Source organism: Cryptomeria japonica, chromosome 6 (genome assembly GCF_030272615.1).
Source record: "Cryptomeria japonica chromosome 6, Sugi_1.0, whole genome shotgun sequence".
NCBI lineage: Eukaryota > Viridiplantae > Streptophyta > Pinopsida > Cupressales > Cupressaceae > Cryptomeria > Cryptomeria japonica.
The window spans coordinates 118444454-118465202 of NC_081410.1; the positions used below are offsets into that span (position 1 = coordinate 118444454).

A 20749-nucleotide genomic window follows, 5' to 3' on the forward strand; every position below is an offset into this window, starting at 1 on the left:
CAATTAAAAATTTTAATTTTAGAGAGTCATCTATTAATAGATGACTGTAAATAAAATACAGTTATACAGTCATTGTAATTTTTGGATGTTTGTGATTTTTTTTGGTAACAATGTTATTTATCTCTAAATGTTGCCTCTCTTTTGCTAGGTTCTTTTCCACATCTTTTTGAAAGAAAATGGATTCAGCTTCTACAGTTAAAGTTGGTGGCAAAAAGAGAGACCCTTGTTGGAAACATGGGAGACCAGGTCCAAAACGAGGAGATGTTTTTTGCAACCATTGCAAAAAAATTGTAAAAGGTGGCATTAATAGGTTCAAATATCACCTTGCAAAAATTCAATGCCGAGATACCACAAGCTGTACAGAATGTACTGAAGAGGCTACGAGAGATGCAATAGCAACGCTTGAAGCATATGATCAAAGGAAGGCAACAAAAAAGAGAACAGCAGAGGCAATGGCAGCCCCAAGGGCAGATTTGAGTTCCATGGGGTCACATACAGATGTGGGGACATCTGGTTCTTCCCTTGGGCCACGGATACGAGCAAAGGGAACTTTGGACAGCAACATGGAAAACTTCTTTATTCCACGTAACACTCCTGGTGCACAACCTGGATTGCTTGGCACTGCATGGAATAAAGAGGCTCACCAACAAGCCAAGGTGGCGTGTGCTAGATTTTTTATCTACAACGATGTTCCGTTCAATGCTATTTCTAGTCCATCTTGGGACCAATTGGTCACCGCGTTGACTGTGGCAAGTAAGGGGTTCAAATCCCCAAGCCGTTACGAGGTAAGTGGACCGTTATTGCAGGATGAGGTCCAAAACACTCATGCATTAGTGGAAGAGCAAAGGACTATTTGGGAAAAGAATGGCTGCACCATTCTTTCTGATGGATGGACAGATGGTAGGAACAGGACACTCATCAACTTTCTAGTTGCTTCAGGAGGACAGTTAGTATTTTTAAAATCAATTGATGCCTCCAATGAAGTGAAGAATGCGGAGACCTGTGCAACATGTTGGATGAAGTGGTGATGGATGTATCTATATGAGGCCATGGATAAGGCCAAAGAGGCGATTCAACACTTGTATGGGTCAAACAAGACCAAGTATGAACCCATATGGCGCATAATTGATCGGAGGTGGAACCATCAACTCCACCAACATATTCATGCTGCTGCCTACTTCTTGAATCCCAAGTTTTTTTACTCTCCGATTTCAGAGCAGATGCAGAGGTTAGAATTGGCCTTGACACATGCATTCGGAGATTAGTTGATGATGAGATCCTTCGAGACCTGATACTTGATGAGTTGCAGAGTTATAAGAAGGCCTTAGGGGAATTGTTTTCTTCACCTGATTGCAAACGTAGGAGAGCCACCTTACGACCAAGTAAAAATAAACATATGTTTAATTTTTACCATTTATTTCTCTCTTTAAGATTATTGAAATCTTTACAAGTTATAAATCACATTTTGTATCCTTGCAGATTTGTGGTGGGAAGATTATGGTGCCACAACGCCTAATCTTCAAAAGCTTGCCATCCGCATATTATCACAGCCTTGTAGTGCTTCTGGTTGTGAGCGCAACTGGAGTGTTTTTGAGAACATCCACACAAAAAAGCACAATAGGTTGACTCAACAACGCTTGAATGATCTTGTCTATGTGCGGTACAACATTCGATTACATGAGAAGAAGGTGCTAGGGCAAGATTCACATGAAGCACTTGACTTGGATGACATTGATCCATATGCAGCAGAATGGGTTGCTTCTCCTGATGATGTTGATAATGATTTGGATCCATTCCTTACTAATGAGCAGCTGAGTGAGTTGGAGAGGGCAGGAGAGGAATGGGATGCGGAAGTGGCAGCACGTGAGGAGGAGCAGGAGGTTGATCATGCAGCAGAGGCACCTGTTAGTGTTGAGGATGTTGCCACTACTTCAGCACCACCCATCCAGCGGCCACAATCTGTTTTGAGCTTTAGTCGTAGACGCAATTTATGATTTCTTATTTTCATTGATACCAAACTTTGAACTTGATATGTAATCAGAATTTCAGAGGTTCTTGTTTTGTGGTCTATGACTCTATAACTCTATGAGACTGTCACTATGATACGTTGATATGTATTGAACTCTTATACATATGTTGCACTTAGTTTTTGGTTTATGCTATGATACTTGCATTTGTTGCTATGTATTACCAAAAAAATTTGATTTATATATCATGGAAATCATTATGTTATACAAATTTGGTGTAAATGTGTGTTTTTGAATTCTATATAAAAAAAAAATGTATTTTCAAATGTTCGATAAAGTTGCCGAGTTTTGCCGAGTTTTTTGCCGAGTTTTGGCGAGTCCCGAGTTTAAAATTTTTTTTGGCCTTGCCGAGTTATTGCAAAATCCGAGTTTTTCATCTATGATTAGAATGATCAATGAGGGATAACATAAAGATGGATAATAATAAATATTAATATAATAATTACAATTATTATTAATATAATAAAAAGTAGTTATTAATTAGTAAATTAGTAAATATTCATTAAATCACCAGAACAAAGTATTTATTAATTGATTGATAATAATGAGTATTTATTAATTGAAAATTAATAAATGCGTAAATGATTTATAAATCAAAATTAGGATTAATTATTTAGTATGGTGAAATAGCTAGTACTCGAGGGACTAAAGAAAAGGTAGAACATCCTAGGTTGGATTCATGTTAAGATAGTTTTGTCTCTTAATCGATTTAGTTAAGTTATAAATATATTGGAAATCAATTAATTACGGTTAAAATGTCTTGAACCAAGTTGGGGACATTACACCAATGCTCCTATCATTTAAAAAAATGATCCTAACTTGCTCGACATACTTAATGACAATTTTGACGCTATCCAACATCAGAATTAGTAGAGAAGAGATGCTTGTATTCACAATCCCTTCATTTACAAGACTTTTAAGGCTTCCTAATGTGTTTGGAAAGCAACTGAAGCACATTGATAAAATGAACACGTGCCAATAAGCTGAATGTCATTATTGAAAGCCATGAACACATGTTGCAAGCAATCAATTCCTTGCTTCTCTTGAAAGATGCATGAAATACTGGATTCTCTAAGCACAAGCTGAATATAACTCCCCTCTTCTCGCTCCCAGCCATCTGCAAAGCATGAAGTATTTCATGGGTAAGGCTCCAATCACACACACATGTGAAGCAAGTACTTACAGTAGGCTCTAATCCATAATCAAGTAACACTCAACCCATAATAATTCCACACAATGGATGAGGAAAGTACTCTGAACTCGTTATGGTTATCACTGCTTGAGGAAAATGCAAATGCCATTTTGTTCTCCCCATTTTGGAATCCATACACAATTATTGTATAGATGCTCCGGGTCTTATGTTTTCATGCAGTCCTCTCTTTCCTAGCCAACACATATGTACTAAACAGCAGTCTTTTCATGGCACTAGCTGTCTGTCTTTAAGTTTTTATGCTCTCCTTTCCCTCTTAGCACATAAATATGTACAATGCAGCAGTCTCTTGTTGTAAAAGCTGATTGTTTCTATTGATCATTTTGGTATACTCCAGCAGAGCTCTTTTATCACTTTCTCTCTTATCTGCTGATCTAGCACATCATGAAGCTAGTCTAATTTGTTGTTAGACATTTTCTTTTTAATCATTCATTTTTATAAATATGAAGTTTTGTTCTAATTGAAAAGTTATGTACAGTACAACACAAGCACAGGTTATGGATTGGCACTTTCAATGTTTAGACCGAAGCCCAGCCAAGTAACAGCTACCATTTGGCCTCCACCAGACCGCATTTCGGGAAAAAATGTTTAATTGCAAATTGTACGTGTCAATTTTGGTACTCAACAGATCAATGCTTTCATAGGAGCATACGAATAGGACATAGGCAAATGCTGGGAAGAATTTGAGTGTTATTTTCATAACATTACCCTGATCTGTGTCGTTGCTGCAAAAGGAACAATTACAATCTTATTGCTGATAACCAAAATCTCTTGTAAATTTTATTTCTCAGGATATGTTTTTGTTCTTCTCATTGGTTTTCCACAACTATATGTTTCCCATTTTCAGTAATATAAAATATCTAATTGTTTTAAAAAAAGTCATTCATATCTATTCAGAATATTTACAGTCTTTTACTGCGAACTTGAATATGTGAGCTGACTCGTAGCTCTCTTTTGAAACAGTAAAGAATGCAGTTTTGTCTTCCCTAGAAGGGTTCTTGTGCCTTGGTTGGATGACATCTTCATATGTGACTACTTGCAAGGCAAAGAAACTTTTCAGGTGAGTATGGACATCTTATAATTTGACATCATTATATTGCTGTTTGTTTGCAATTTTGAATATTTTTAAATTCATTATATGGTTGTGTTTGGATGGTAATGCGTACGATCATTTTGGGGACCTTGTCAATGATGAATTGTTTCATCCTTGAGTTGTTTAATGGATGATTTTTTGAAAAGAGATCATGCCTTACACTCATGCATGATGCTTCATATGTTTGCATTATGAACTGGTGAAACTTAAGCATGAAGTATCAATGCAATTGAAGCTTGGAAAAAGATTTTGTGTTGTTTACAAGAATATTAATTGCTTTGTATCATAGATAAGCCAATTCTTTGAACAACTAACTGTAATCTAATGATGAAATAAGCATAAGTCTAGAAGATAATGAATATAATCGTCAATTACTTTTAGTTTTTGTAATTGATCACCAAATGAAGAAAAATGAGTGAACTTTGATTAATGTGCACAATAAATAGAAATACATATGGACCTCTAAGGCAACAACAACATTAAAGGTACAGTTAGAAGCACTAAAGGAGAGTGTTGTGACCTTTTCACACATCGCCCCATTGTAAACGGGGACCCCTTCTTTCTTGCTTTCTGTGTTGGTTAGTTTAGGGTTTTGGCAGCATAGTGGGCAATTTTGAGTTCCCGTGCCCGAGACTCGGATTTTTGATCGTGCCTGATTGTCGTTCAGGGTTTTGAAGTTATAGGATCAAGTGTGTAAAGGTTGAGATTTTAATGATCCTAGTTTTGTCTAAGTCTAGACCTTTTGAGCGTTAACATGTTTTTGAACGTCATCGTCGATGATTTCACAGTGCCTAAGTGTTTCAAGACCTTTAGGAGTTGCTTTCTCACTCCTAGGAAGTTATTCAAGTTGATTTCGCACTTTATTCCGATAGATTTCCTTTTGTTTCGCTCAAATTTTGGTAAATTTGCCTAAGTCCTAATGCATTTTATCAAAAATTCTAAGTGTCCAGATGATTTTGAGTGGTTAAACTATTAAATTCCGGATGAAAATCCATGTTCTAAGGGTCAAAATGTCAAAGTTCCTAATGGGAGGTGCATTTATTTCCCCCACATTTCCGATAACCCATGATTTTCCCCCACTCAAATACTTGACTGGTGGTGAATTTCCCTTGGATTCCTAATGGACCTAAATTTTCCCCCACTCATTATCCAGACATGGGGCGATTTTCCACCAGGATGGTAAAAATTTGGCTAAGTGTGGGAAATCTTCCCGACAACCCACGATTTTCCATCAGGGCTGCGGATGACTTTAATGAGGACTAAAATGATGATTCCTGATGCCTATCGATTTTCCACTAGGACTTTTATGACAAGATTTTGAGGATTTTAATGCTGATAGTGATTCCAGACCTTAGTTGAATTTCCACAAGTGATGATTTTAATGATTTTGGGTCTAGATGACTATCCGGAGTGGGGTTGATTTTCCCCAAGGTGATTTTTTGTGCTTAGTGGCAAGTTTGAATTGGAATTTTCACTTCAGACATAGATCGATTTTCCCCTAGAGACAATTTTGTACAATTATGATGAAATTTTGATGGGATTTCTATCTCAACATGGGGCGATTTTCCCCAAGTGAGCATTTAATGATTTTTCAATGGTTTTTTATTGGGATTTTTATTCCAATTAAAATTGATTTCCCCCTCAAGGTCAGTTTTGATCTAAATTTTAAATTTTTTTTAAAGACTATCCCCACATTTGTAAAAATCTTAATCGGCAATAAATCTTTTGGGTAAATTTTTTTTTAAAATCGGGAATCAGCAAAAAATCGGGCAATAAATCGGCAAAATTATCGAACATTTGAAAATATATAATTTTAAAAGTATTTTTAAGAAACACACATACACAAAATTTATAGAGCACAATAACATATTACTGGTATCCATCATATATAAATCATAGTTTGAGTCAAATACATACTATATACTATATAGTTATTAGTAATATACCAAAAAACAAGAAGAGATTGCAAGACACAAGCGAGAAAAAGAAGAGGAGAAACAATGACAGAGGGAAGAAAAGAGACTAAAAAAGGAGGCAAGTTCCTTTATATGCAAATCGGGATTTTCTACATTTTAATCGCGATTTTTTACGACTGCAATTCGGGATTTTTTCCAAATAAATCGGGCGGGATTTAAATGGAGATTAAATCGTCTAGGCAAATGAATCGCAAAAAATCGGGATTTTTCCGATTTTTTGAGGATTTTTACATCCTTGGTTTTTACAAATGATGACGATTATTTGCTCCTTAGTGAGATGGCGGTAGTCAAGTTTCCTGATATCTCTCTTTGTCCTACAGTCTATCCAAATATTTTCAATCCTGTGAACATGAGTGTAGGATCTTTTCAGCTTGTTCTTCATACTTCTATAATCAAATCCTTTCGGGCTTCGAAAAACTTCATTGTGACTCTTCTCATTTCTTCATGCATGGCCCTAGCTTTGAAAACTAAATTAATTGAATACTTGCCGATGGACAAAGAGAATTTGAATCCCGACCTATGTGGACTCATCTCTCATGAACATATATCATTTGTCGTGCTAATTCCATCAAGACAATCTTGTTAGATGGATGCTTGGGGAGCATGAATGGTTGATCATCAAAACAACCGACTCTAAGATAAGTGAAGGTAAGAAATTGGAAAATTTCTTACCTTCTATAGAACTTCTATCACCTTCTGTAGATAGACCTGTAAAATTTCTCATGGCAGCTATAGCATATACCAAGTATGAAGTCATGTGGAACTTCGGAGTGGTAGGAACCTTGATAAGCTGATGACAAAGTGCATCACTTCTTTGCTTTCCCCAAAAGATCCTTTTGTTATTTGGTCGTATGACATGAATGCACTGATACATCCATTCATAGTATGTATTTGAAGTTGGCAAACCTTTTACCCTGCTTAGAAGAGTGATTAGGTCATTCACTTCTTCTATGAAGTCACTCCTGTGAAAATTTTGTAAACTCAAGGAGGCTTACAAAATGTGGATTTTCACCAGTGTGTGAGACAATATCTCTCAGAAGGCAAGATATGATCTCTCCTATTTATAAGGGAAGGCTCCCCCTTTCTATTGCAATCTATATCTACTCTTAATCTACCTACTAACTTTACACTAATCCAGGATGATACAATTACTTCACTCTCTTTTTTCAGGGTAAGTATTTTCCGAATTCTCTATCTGAAATGGATTTCCTTTCTTGCTTCTCAAAAACATTCCCTTTTGCAGTAATTCAAAAATGTATGCAAATAGAAGCAAAGTGTCTATAAGAGTACAAAGCCTCTTGTTGCTTCCTTTTTTGAAAATGACTTTTTGATGGAAAAATATCAATGAAGTTCAAAGTCTTCAACTTACCACTATCCTATCAACCTTTTTTCAAATGACTCTTTTAACCAATATTCTCCAAATAACAAATGAAGCACAAAGTCTTTATTTTGCTACTTGCATACAATTAATAAACTTTTCCTAAAGATAATAAAGCAAAGCTCAAAGTCTTTAACTTACTATCCACACAATTTGAACTTCCAAATTCTCGAGTAACACAGCCTACTTAATAAATTTGAACAACTCTTCTATATCACACAATTCACACTACTCAACTCAATCTCATCAAGAATATGACACAAATGACATAAGTACATCTATATCATAAACAAAATATGATTCCGACACAAAGTTTGGAAGCCAAAATTTGTCTTTTTCTTATTTTGATTGAGCTTGCAAAATCAGAATTTGAACACAAAATCTCACTTCTCTTCTCACTTTGGTAGAGTTTTGTTGCATGAAATAAAATATAATTACAATAAGCACCCTCATATATATAGAGGAGGTGCAATGAGCAAAAATAGGAAAAAACTGTTAAGTTCTTTCAAAATTCTGTGATCAAAATAGAAGAGATGGAGATATGATCTGAAAGTTGTATTTTATCTGCTATAGCATGTTTTAAAGATGCACCACACTTATCAATTTCGGTGTATGCATCCTCCTCAATGTAAGCATGCTATATAAGTGCATGAGGGGTTACGTAGTGAAGAGATATGTCTTCCCACGTGGGAAGACACATCTCTTCCCTACGTACCTCTCACCACAATATATAAATTAGTCAGCGTTTACTTACCCGATCAGAAGGAGTGCGACTTGTTTGAGAATCGCTTTACCACTCGATACCATGAATGGTGTAACCGTTGGTCAGACATGATAAGTTAACTTTGGTTTTATTTATCATTAGTTAACGTTAACATATTAGTATATGTAATCAAATTGATATATATATATATATATATGTATATTGGAAGCATGAAATACTACGACCGACGTTACAAAATTTAACACTCCCTCTTAACTAGGGAGGACACATTTCATGTTAGAGAAAACATCACAATTCATCCATTGATTGTGAAGAGAGGAGATATCGCACCATAGTGATATTCAGAGATATGGTTCAACAATGAATATCAAGTCTCATGATACTCACCATAACTCATAGCTATCAAGTAAGGTATGTGCATTGGCATCAAGTCACATGATACCTACCATATTTGATAATGATTTCAAGGCATGTCCACGAATATCATGTTCATAATATTCACCATGAAGATCTCTATCATAATTATGGTTTATTTAATGATATCAACCAACAGATATCTACCATAATGTCTCAGAGATATATATACTATCATGACATGTCCCCAGATATGAAGTCACATGATATCCATCAAGATAGTTAAATTGATAATTGTAAAATCGTCACCTTACAATATCAATTTGAAACAAGTGTTCATTATTGAAAAGTCGTTGCCCTTCAATAATGTTCACAAAAGGTCCATGCAGTCATGGAGTCACACACATGACAAATAAAAGAGTTTACACACTAAACATCTTTAAATATATTAGTATATCAGAATAAATGAGACTCTCTCAAAATTAAATAACATTTTCAACCATACCAAGTTTATCTCTAAAGTGTTCAAGCTTGATCCTGGAGAGAGGCTTGGTAAGAATGTCTGCAATCTGATCACTTGTACTAATATAATTCAGTCGGATCACATTCCTTTCCACCATATGTCGAACATAGTGATAAGGAATCTCAATGTGTTTAGACCTATCATGAAATATGTCATGTCCCCTTTCTAGAGTGGACATCAGAGATGGAGGAGTTGGCCTATCATTGGAGTCTCGTAGGCTAGCAGAGGTTGATTGGGACTCATTTAGTGCATATAGTGATTGGATTTTGGGTTTGCAGCCAGTTTGGAGCAGTTCCTAGATTTTAGGGGATATCCCTAAATTTTAGGAGGCCGTGACAGTTGCCAGTCGTGAGGTTATTCATGACCTTTCAGATGGTTTCAGTTTCAGGAGATTTGGGTGTGTTTCCTAGTTTCTACAAGCATCCCTAGATTTTAGGGATGAGCCTACCAGTTGATCCATGATTTCCAACATCAGTCACAAACAGGTGACAGGTTCAGTTTCAGGCTTTTGGTGTGTTTCGAGCTTTCTGTAGTTATTTGGGTTATATTTTTAATATATTTAAATATTTCCTAAGTTAGCGTTTTAATCTTTTAAATAAGGCTATGTCTATAGCCATTTCGGAGTAATAAGGGGTTTTTGGCTTCATCTAGATTTGTATGCCCATGTGCTATAGCTCGTTGAAAAGGTTTTGGACTTTTCTAAATGATTTTCACTTGCCAGGGTCCTTTTGGCGTTTGGAGTTATTTTATTTTGAAAAAGTGGTGTTTTTTCTATACTTGGGCACCCAATATTGGGAAATATGACTCTATATTAGAGAAACGAGACTCGCCCGAAATCGCCCAAACTCGGCGAGTCCGAGTCCGAGTCAGGCCAAACGAGTCCCAGGGGCTCGGACTCGGACTCGGCCGAGTCTGGAGAGTAAACTCGCCAGACTCGCCAAGTTGGCGATTTTGGCTCAAAATCGCCAGACTCGGCGAGTCCTGAGCCCCAAACTCGGCTACTGGCTGAGTTAATAAAATGACCAAAAAAAAAACATTTTAAAAAGTAATAAGTTTTTTTGGAAGGGCGAAATTTGACATTTTGGTCTCTCCGTCAGGATTATTCTTTCTTATACTTTAAGTTATATTCCATATATATTGTCAGGATGTTTGAGAGTGGTTTTGGGCCTCCAGGAGTTATATTGCAAAATCTAGTTTTTGGAGGATTCTTTAGTTTTCCAGACTTAGTCAAATTTCAGGATCAGGACATTCCAGACTTAGCCAAATTTTAGGGCATTTGAAGATCAGGATGACATTCCAGACTTTATCACTCACCAACTTGACCTAGCTTGGACCTTCAAGAATGATACTCACTCACCAAGCAAGACCCAATTAGCAACAAGAGCAAAACCAGGCCCTAAGGAAGACTCTCAAAGAAACCCTAATTTAGACTTGTAATAAGTTTTTTTGGCCTTGCGGGGCGCTGCCCCTCGACCTCGCCCTGTATCGCGACAGGGAGCATGCAAGGGGCACTGCCCCTTGACCCCACCTTGGGGGTGCTGCCCCCAAACCCCTGTCGAAAAATATGGGGGAAACTGCGTCGATAGAAGTAGAGAAAATTTAACCTCCGAGTCTGACATTGATTGGATCGACCAGATAGATATAGAGGTTGAGATTGTAGCCATGGCAGAGGAGGAGCGGAGAGCACGAGCACAGACAGGAGATTCAGAGGCAGATAGTGACACGGATGTTCCTGATGTTGGTGAGCATGGCATGGTGTCACGGGGAGCGGCTATGGCAGTCGAATCATCTAGGACCTACCTTAGACGCCTTCGCAGGGGGCTGGGGCCGGAGGGTGCAAGCTCCTTTGAGCCATAGACTTGTAGTTGTATTTACCTTTGGTATTTGTATGAAACATTTGATGATGATCATATGATGACATGGATTTTTTATTCCATGAGTTTTGTAATATTGTATACATTTGACAATATTTATATATCTATGTTTGTTATTTTCTTCAGCTACAATTTGCGTTTATGCTTATGTGATTGATGTATACTTGTGTATGTAATCAAATGAGCCGAGTTTGATGATGTTATTGTGTCTTTAAGGTGTATTCAATAAAGGGTGTCTGAAACAAGTTTTAAATATTTAAAAATCTCTAAATTTCTTGAGTTTTTCACTATCCCGAGTCCAGCCGAGTCTGGAGCCGAGTCTGACGCCGAGTCCCGAGTCCGAGTCCGAGTTGGCCTTGCCGAGTCCGAGCCGAGTCCGAGTCCCGTTTCTTTGCTCTATATTAAAGCGCACTTTTCATATATCTTTAGGGTTCGATTTGGAAGGAAAGAGATATAAGGAGAAGGAAACCTAATTTCTCATTATCTTTTACATATTGAAAACTTGTTTGGTGCGATAATGCTCTAGTAGAGCAATTCTTTAATCTGGGACGCAAACCCCATGATTGGTACTGGCTGGGACGTAGCCCTCAGCTATTGATTGGCAGTGGATTCTTTTGGCATTGGCATTATTGGTCAGAGTGTATGCGCTATTCCTTGTGGAGATTCAGATTGCTTGGTGAGGGTTTCAGCAGGGTGGTTGAATTTCCCAGCTGGGGCGTGATTGTTTCAGCTTGATGCCACCATTACAGCTGGTACACTTTACGCTGGAAGTGGTGAAGACTTTCATTCAGCCATAGCTGGTGTTCTTGGTTTGTGTTCATCATCTACCCTTTAGTTGGCGCCATTATTGGATGTAAGCACATCCCCAGTGCGTAGGGAATAATCTGGATATTATAAATCAGAAATTTGCCTAGTACGATTTGTATCAATTCTAATTTAATTGAATGTTCTTACTTGTTTCAGCTTCCTTCCTTATTTGTTGTTCTTTATTCATTACTTGCTTATATATTCAAAAAAATACAAAAAAAAACCAAACATTCTGCAACTTCTCTCTATTCTGTAAGACCATCAGCAAAATCACAAGAAAAATATAGTTTATTATTTTAAAAATTACAGCGGATCAGCAAGGGGATCCATCAGGGATCTTTCAGTGATATCAGAGCCTACATCCTGCCAGCCTGTAGGGTTTATGAGAAATTGTCACATCTGGGTACTGGATAAAAAGTTTTGATAATTCATTTCAGCATCTGGGTATTGGATAAAAGGTTTTGATAATTCATTTCGGCATCTGGGTAGTTGATAAGAAGTTTTGATAATTCATTCCAGCATCTGGGTATTTGATAAAAGGTTTTGATAATTCATATCAGCAACTGGGTAGTTGTCAGCAAGGTTTTGATGGACTTGTCAGCAATAGTCAATACCTTCTTTCTGTGAGAAACCTCTGGCAACAAACCTTGCTTTGTGCTTCTCAATGCTGCCATTTGCTGCATGTTTGATTTTGAAGAGCCATTTAGAAGATACCACAGATTTGCTTTTAGGCCTAGGCACAATATTCCAGACATCATTTTTTAGAATTGACTGATACTCTTCTGACATAGCATCTTTCGAAACTTGATGCTTGAGTGCATCTCCAACACAGGAAGGTTCTGCATCAATGATGTCACTCATCAAGGTAGTATAACTGGAAAATAGGTTAGGTCTCTTACTTTCTTTGAAGGTCCCCTTTGGAGCAACATAATTTTCAGCTTCTTGAAACATCTTTTTAGCCCAAAGTGGCCTCTTCCTAGTTTCAGGATAATTTTCTTCTAAAAGTAAGCCTTGAATTTCATGCTCAGCATCTTCAGGGGTCTCCCTCTGAATCTCAGGGGTGGAATCCTCATCCAAGCTTGTAGGAGGATCTTGGTGTTCTAATTCATTAGAGCTTTTGGACCTCCTGAATGCTATGTCTTCCTCAAAGATGACATCTCTGCTTGGTTCAATTTGTCTTTGACCAGGTATGTATATTCTATAGGCTTTAGAGGTTTCATTGTACCCAACAAATACTCCTTTCTTTCCAGAAGGTTCTAACTTTGACCTCTTTTCTTTGGGGACATGAATATAGACTGGACACCCAAAGATCCAGAAATGACTTATGTCAAGTTTGTTGCCAGTAAAGGCTTCTTCAGGGGTTTTATTGTCAAGAAGAGAATGAGGACATCTATTTTGAATGTACACAACTATCCTAGATGCTTCAGCCCAAAATGAGGTTTCTATATTTTGGTCAAACAAAATAGCCCTAGCAGCTTCTACTATAGTCCTATTCTTTCTTTCAGCTACCCCATTTTATTATGGGTTATAAGGTATAGTTAACTCCCTCTTAATCCCAACATTTATACAATAATCTTTAAACATATCAGAATTGTATTCCCCCCCATTGTCCGTTCTTAAGGTTATGATTTTCTTACCTATCATATTTTCTGCAAGAGATTTGAATTCCTTAAATTTAGAAAGGATTTCTTCAGACTCTTTGTACCTCAGAAAATATATCCAGGTCTTCCTAGAATAATCATCTACAGATATTACATAATATAAAAATCCCCCTAATGAGGGTACAAACATGGGTCCACATAAATCAGAATGAACTAATTCTAATACATTTTTGGATTTACTATTGCTAGAATTAAAAGACCCTTTAGTATTCTTTCCCAAGGCACACCCTTTGCAGGCTCCTTCAGATTTTTGACTTAGCTTGGGTAAGTCGATCACCATCTTCTCTATCTTAGGTAGGGCATGGAAATGAAGGTGCCCTAATCTTCTGTGCCAAAGTTCATTCGAATCTGGAGTCTCATGAATCAAGGCTAGAGGTGGAGTGGTGCAAAGTCTGTAGAGGCTCCCTTTTCTTACTCCAATGGTGTGGGCTTTCTTGATGGTGGAGTTCTTTGGCCAAGCAAGTACCTTTCCTTCCATAAAGGTTAATCTGTAACCCTTATCTTCAACTGCAGAAACTGAGACAAGGTTTCGTTTTATACCAGGTACAAATAGAACTCCAGTCAACTGTAGGGATATGCCTGACTTTAGGTTGATATTGCAGGTTCTTATTCCCATAACTGCATAATTTGAGTCATCACCAATTGTCACTTCTTCATTTGAAATTTCCACAAGTGTATCTAGGTGCTCACGAAATCCAGTGATGTGTCGAGATGCTCCGCTGTCAATCACCCATGTGTTGAAACTGGAGGTGACTTGACTAGAGAGGGCTGAGTAGAAGACTAGCTTCTCGGAATTGCTCCTTTTCTTAATTTCTGCCATTGAAGCTTGTTGTTTGATCCTATCTGGACACTTCATTGCATAGTGCCTATATTGGTCACATCTGAAACATTGTACTTCAGAAATGTCTCTCTTCTTCTTTGAAGACCTCTTCCCATTTGAGTTGTTGTCCCTCTTTCTCTTAAAGTTCTTCTTCTTTCCTTTCTTGTGGGAATTAGAGTTTAGAACTTGAATGTCTTCATTACCATTGTTTTGTTATATTCCTCTTGTGACAAGCCGAGATTCCTCTTGAATGCAATCGGTATTCAATCTATCAAACTTAGGAAATTTAGAACGAGCACTGATTCCTTGAATGAACGATTCCCATGAGGTAGGAAGTCCATTTAGGGCCATCATAGCAAGTTCTTTGTTGTCTACTAGATGACCAATAGTGGATAGTTGATCCCTAAGCTCAGTGATCCTCAAGAAATAGGATGTAACTGTTTCTCCTTTATTCATCTTTATATGGTGTAGTTGATTCTTTAGGGTGAGAACCCTGCTAGTGTTGTTGATTTCATAAATGTCAGCTAGTGCTTTGAACATCTGAAAGGCCGTCTCATATTTAGAAATGACTGGTACAATGTGGTCTCTTACTGAATCCACAATTATCTTAAGGGCCTTTTCACTGTCCTTGTTCCATTGAATTTTCTTTGTATCATCAGAGGGTTCAAGAATTTCACTTTTGACATGGGAGTCAATTTTATTTTCTCTCAAAACAAGCATGATCCTGAATTTCCAAGATACAAAATTTGATGCTCCATCTAATCTATCTTCAAACCTAACTCCGGTTGCCATTAGGATAATGGGAATGTGATCTGAGCAAGAGCCTAGTGAAAGTTTATGAGAGCGTTATAGAATTTTAATAAGATCTTCCTTAACTTTGCTCTGATACCATGTTAGGTTCTTTCAAAATTCTGTGATCAAAATAGAAGAGATGGAGATATGATCTGAAAGTTGTATTTTATCTGCTATAGCATGTTTTAAAGATGTACCACACTTATCAATTTCGGTGTATGCATGCTATATAAGTGGATGAGGGGTTACGTAGTGAAGAGATATGTCTTCCCACGTGGGAAGACACATCTCTTCCCTACGTACCTCTCACCACAGTATATAAACTAGTCAGCGTTTACTTACCCGATCAGAAGGAGTGCGACTTGTTTGAGAATCGCTTTACCACCCGATACCATGAACGGTGTAACCGTTGGTCAAACGCGATAAGTTAACTTTGGTTTTATTTATCATTAGTTAACGTTAACATATTAGTATATGTAATCAAATATATATATATATATCGGAAGCATGAAATACTACGACCGACATTACAAAATTTAACAAAAACCAACTATGACTAAGTTAAAAGTAGAGTTCAATTTGACTTAGGACTTGTGCACTCCTACATGCTAAACTATGTATGCAAAATGACACTTGAAGTGTCGATTGAAATTACAAAATGCCACCACACTAGAGATGCATAAACATGACTGTGTCTGGAGACATCTTTATTATTATCATCCTTCTTCAAAAAATCTTCAAATTGTTGCCAAGTAGCCTGTATTTCAGAATCATCTGGTGTTTGCAATGTTTGACGCCACTGAGGATGGTAGGAAGACCGGATAGGAGTCTTGCTTCTTGGACTTCATCTTTTTCTCTTGAGATGGTGAAGACATCCGATATTTGTGATTGCAACATGTTTGAGAAATGTCTCTTGAGTTAGCTGAAAACATCCTCATGAAAAACACCTTCAGGATTGTCGAAAAGATCTTGTCTTCAAAAGTCCTCGATAGGTAAAACTTCATTTCTATACTTTGAAAATTTCTAAGAAATCCATTTGGAAAACATATTTACACTTAGAAAAAGTAATCCATTTGAAACACATATTTACACTTAGATGCAACAAAAGGGGTGGTGTAGGTTGGGTCTGTGAATCCGACTTACACTATGGTATGACCCGGTGGGGTGTTGGTCGGGTACGTAAACTAGAGATACACTAGGGAAAAACTTAGAAGTGGTGTTGTTCGGGTTTGTGGATCCGAACTACACCAAGTTAGTTGCATTTCGGGTCTACGGGCCTGATTTACACCAAAACTGAGTACACAAGTGTAGAATCCGGACTAAGACCTGATTTGACACCAGAAACCCCTATACAAGTGTAGAATCGGGTTTAGGACCCGATTTGACACCAAAGTCAAGAAGACAAAATAAAACTCCCAAAAGGCATTTTGTTCAATCTTTCAAATTGACAACTTGAGACTTCAAATCAAGATGATTTCTCGAGGGCCAACTCACGAATGGAGACAACAAAATTTGACCTTGATCAATGTGCTTAGAAGACATGGGCAACAAATTGGACAAAATTTGTGGCGGTTATCTCACAATTTTGAGCAAGCCAAAATTGAGGATAACACAATGGTTGGACTAGGAATTTTCAACCAATTGTCATTAATGTTCCTCCTGTGCCTTTTAGAGTTCTTCTCATAACAAGCTTCAGTTTATTCTATATCTAAGTTGGCAAAAGAATCTATATCTGGGCATTTGAACAATGTGTCAAAGAAATCTTCATCCACAACCAACACCTTATTCCCATTAGCATCTTTGACACTTCTACTTACTGGATCAAAACGATTGGCTATTGCAAGCACGGACTTAGGATTCTGAACTGACATGGGAAAAGTTGCAACCAAATGTATACTACTATTGATAGTGGGCTCCATCAAATAGTAGTTAGGAGGGTTCTCAACCCTTTTGAAAAACTCTTCCATGTCTACGTGACCAATTTTTGTATCCTTGATTTGCTTAATATTGGAGGCCATTGAAGACTGTGGAAAGGTAGGATGAGGATCTTGCTTTCTAAACTTCATCTTTTTCTGACTTGAAGAGGGTGAAGTCATCTGGTAGTTGCGACTGCAAGTTTGAGAAAAAATTCCCGAGTTAGCTGAAAACATCTTCATGAGAAAAATATTTTCATTGGAACATGAAGACTGAAAATATTGTCTTCAAAGGTCCTCCAAGAATAGGATTCTTCTTCTTAGAAAAATTCTAAGTGAACATTTGTATCTCTAATATTTTAACACTTGGAAAAATTTCTAAATGTAGGTGTCAATCGGTCCATAGGCCTGATTTACGCTAGGATATAACTCAACAGGTTTGGTGCAAATCGGGACTATGGACCTGATTTACACCTTACGAGGGTAAGTCAATTCTAAGTGTAAGTCAGATGTTTAGGTCCGACATACACATCAAAAGATAGGGGAAAGGCTTGTGTAAGTCAAGTCCATCAAAACAACTTACACCACAAAAGATTGCAAGTGACAATGGTGTAGGTCAGGCTCATGAACCTGACATACACAAGGGCAAAACTAAAGGCAATGTTCATATTCACAAACCTGAGCGACACCATTCTCTTGGTGTAGTTTGTGTCTGTGAACCTGAACAACACCAAAGGCCACATATCATTAAACACTGCAAGGGTTTATGGTGTTGTTTGGGTTTGTAGGCCCGAACAACACGATTTTCGGTGGGGTTTGCGTCTACAGACCTGAACAACACCATTTGGTGTGTTTGTTGAAAGTTTAAAAAGCCATACATCAAAATCACGATGTTGTTCGGATCCTTGGATCCGACTGACACCGTGGTTGTGGTATCGTGCCTCATACAAAGGTAAACCAAAAGAAAGACAAAATGGAAAAACCCTAAACACAAAAAGAAGAAGCAAAAAGAAAACATACCTACCACGATAATGGTGAGGGCAGTGTTCGTGAAGAGCTCCCAAATGCGAATTAGGGCGGAAGATTACATTGGAAGAAGGGCACAAAAGATATCAATAACAACCGAAGAAAGACTATTGAAAGATTTAAGACTTTGTTTTTAAAACAAACACAAGCTTCATTAAATTCAAAGTGGGTAATAAATGATGTAAATCGGGTCCATAGACCCGATTTGCATCCTTAGGTGCATTTTGGGTCTATGGGCCCAATTTTCACCTAAGCTGGCCAGGCAAGTGCAGGGTCGGGTTTAGAACCCAATCTGACACTTGAGACAATAAAGATGAAAATAAGACTAACTCTTAAAAGAATTGAAAGTAAAGTCTTTTGAAAGAAAATACTTGAACATAAAACGACTAAAAGACCAAGTCAATAGGGAGATTTTGGACGAAAATCACCTCTATTGATTTGCTTGGAGGATATAGGCCAGAATTTGACAAAAAATTGTGGGGGGTTATCATGCTTTTTCCAAATCTGAAAGCATGATAACAGCTAGATGCAAATTGGGTCTATGGCCTGATTTATAACTAAGCTGACTAGGCAAGTGCAGGGTCGGGTTTAGAACCCGATCTGACCCTTGAGACAATAAAGATGAAAATAAGACTAACTTAAAAGAATTGAAACTAAAGTCTTCTGAAAGAAAAGACTTGAACAAAAAAACGACTAAAAGACCAAGTCAATAGGGATATTTTGGATGAAAATCACCTCTATTGATTTACTTAGAGGATAGGCCACAATTTGACAAAAAATTGTGGGGGGTTATCATACTTTTTCAGATTTGGAGGCCAAATGTCAAAGCATGATAACGGTTAGTCAAATTAAAATGCTTAAAATAAATTTACTAAAGTGATACATGCTTAAGATTTGTTGATGTTCTTGTGCTAAAACTGCACACAGCTTACACACCCTGAAGATAGTTTATTACAAAATATTTAAACATTAGAATATGCAAATGTTTATAAAATTCTGCATATAAACATTTGTCAATACAAAACATGGGTCATACTAATAAAATTCTGTTAGACAATAAATATCTTTTTTCCCCAAGCCTGTATCTGGAGGACAGATTGTTTTTAATCAGTGCTGGAGCCTTGCCATGGATAACTTGAAACATTTCAGGCAAGCTAAATGGGCTTCCCATGAATATGTACAAAATTGGCATGCATGTTTTGTTTGCTTGCATGGAGAGTTCCTTTGTATCACTTGCAAAAATCTGCAATGGATTAGCAGTAGGATATAGCTTGGAATGTGTAAGGAAAGATTTCTATGGGTTCCCCATGAATATGTACAACTGGCATGCATGCTCTCTTATTGAGTGTGTGGACTGTAGAGTTCCTTTTTGCATCACTTGCTAAAACCTTCTTACTAACAATGTTATGAATAATTTTCACTTTAAATTACGATGCTCATTGTCAATTAATTTTGAACTACTGGTCAGTTGTTGCTTCTTGTATGGTGAATATAGATAGCATTTAGTTGGCATGTGATATCCAATAATGATTATATATGCTTCACTAGTGTTATCTTAAAGATAAAGTGTATTGAGAAATGTTATGGCAAGCACTTTGGCTAACCTTCCTTTCTACCTGTTTACAGGATTTACATGAGCGTTGTCAAGAATTGATGTCCATGAAAAGTCTACTGGATCATTCAAAAATTCTTGAGCCCGAGGAGTCTGGGTCTGCATCAATTGGGATGTCATTCTGGGGTATGACGGGCGGAAACTCATCTTCAACCTGCACAAAAAGAAATGATGATCCTGGAAAAACTGGAAAAGAATCGAGGGTGGTAACATTTGGAAGTTTCCATGGTGCAGTTGCTCTAATCATTGTTGTTCTTGCCATATTGATTGCACTAATAATGTTGGCAACTGGTTGGAGATAAAAAAGTGAATGAGAAACACTAATATTTTCTCTTTCTTGAAATTTTCCATTTTCATTTCATTCACAGTGGTCTACGTTTGTGGTTACAGGCTAATCTTATTCAGATGAAACACAAAAATGTGGAAGCATGTTAGCTTTATTTTGGGATGGTCTATATATTCAAAATTTTTGACTCACATGATATTTGTTGGGAATCCTATATACAGAAAGCCCAACATTTTAGTCATATAAAACAAAATATTGGGATTTAAACTATTTGGAGATGAAGTTTAGTATTTGTTTAAATAGATTGTGCCACTTTACCTAGGGATGGATTTAAGGATGCGATGTCAAAAGACTCAAAACACTAAAAACAATATGTTCCAAGATCAAGTAACTGCTCCAAATTCCAATAGAAAAGTCAAGATATGGAAAACACAAAAACGAAAGACGGACTATTCACCAAACCTTTTCATATAAGTGAATTGATTCAGAGAATAAGTATGGCCTTGATCAATATTCACTTGATTTTATTAAAAGGAAAAGTTCAGATACGGAAAACACAAAAAACAAAGATGGACTATTCACCAAGCCTTTTGGTATAACGTAATTGGTTCAGAGGATAAGTATAGCCTTGATCAATCTCCATTTAATTTTAATTATTAAAAATATACTATTA

At 37.1% G+C, this 20749-nt stretch overlaps 1 protein-coding gene across 4 annotated transcripts in view; it reads left to right on the plus strand.

Annotated features, from left to right (window-relative positions):
• LOC131074824 (uncharacterized) overlaps window positions 1-20410 on the plus strand; it is a 168393-nt gene extending 147983 nt beyond the window's left edge. For 3 of the 4 annotated variants that reach the window (XM_058011534.2, XM_058011535.2, XM_058011536.2), the window contains 2 exons: window positions 4201-4297; window positions 19805-20410. In XM_058011534.2, coding sequence (XP_057867517.1) covers window positions 4201-4297; window positions 19805-20092 — 385 coding nt within the window. In that variant the 3' untranslated portion in view covers window positions 20093-20410. Of the gene's footprint in view, window positions 1-3715; window positions 3898-4200; window positions 4298-19804 lie in introns of those variants that run through there. The other variant, XM_058011537.2, reaches the window with a different exon arrangement.
• Window positions 20411-20749: the final 339 nt, after the last annotated feature.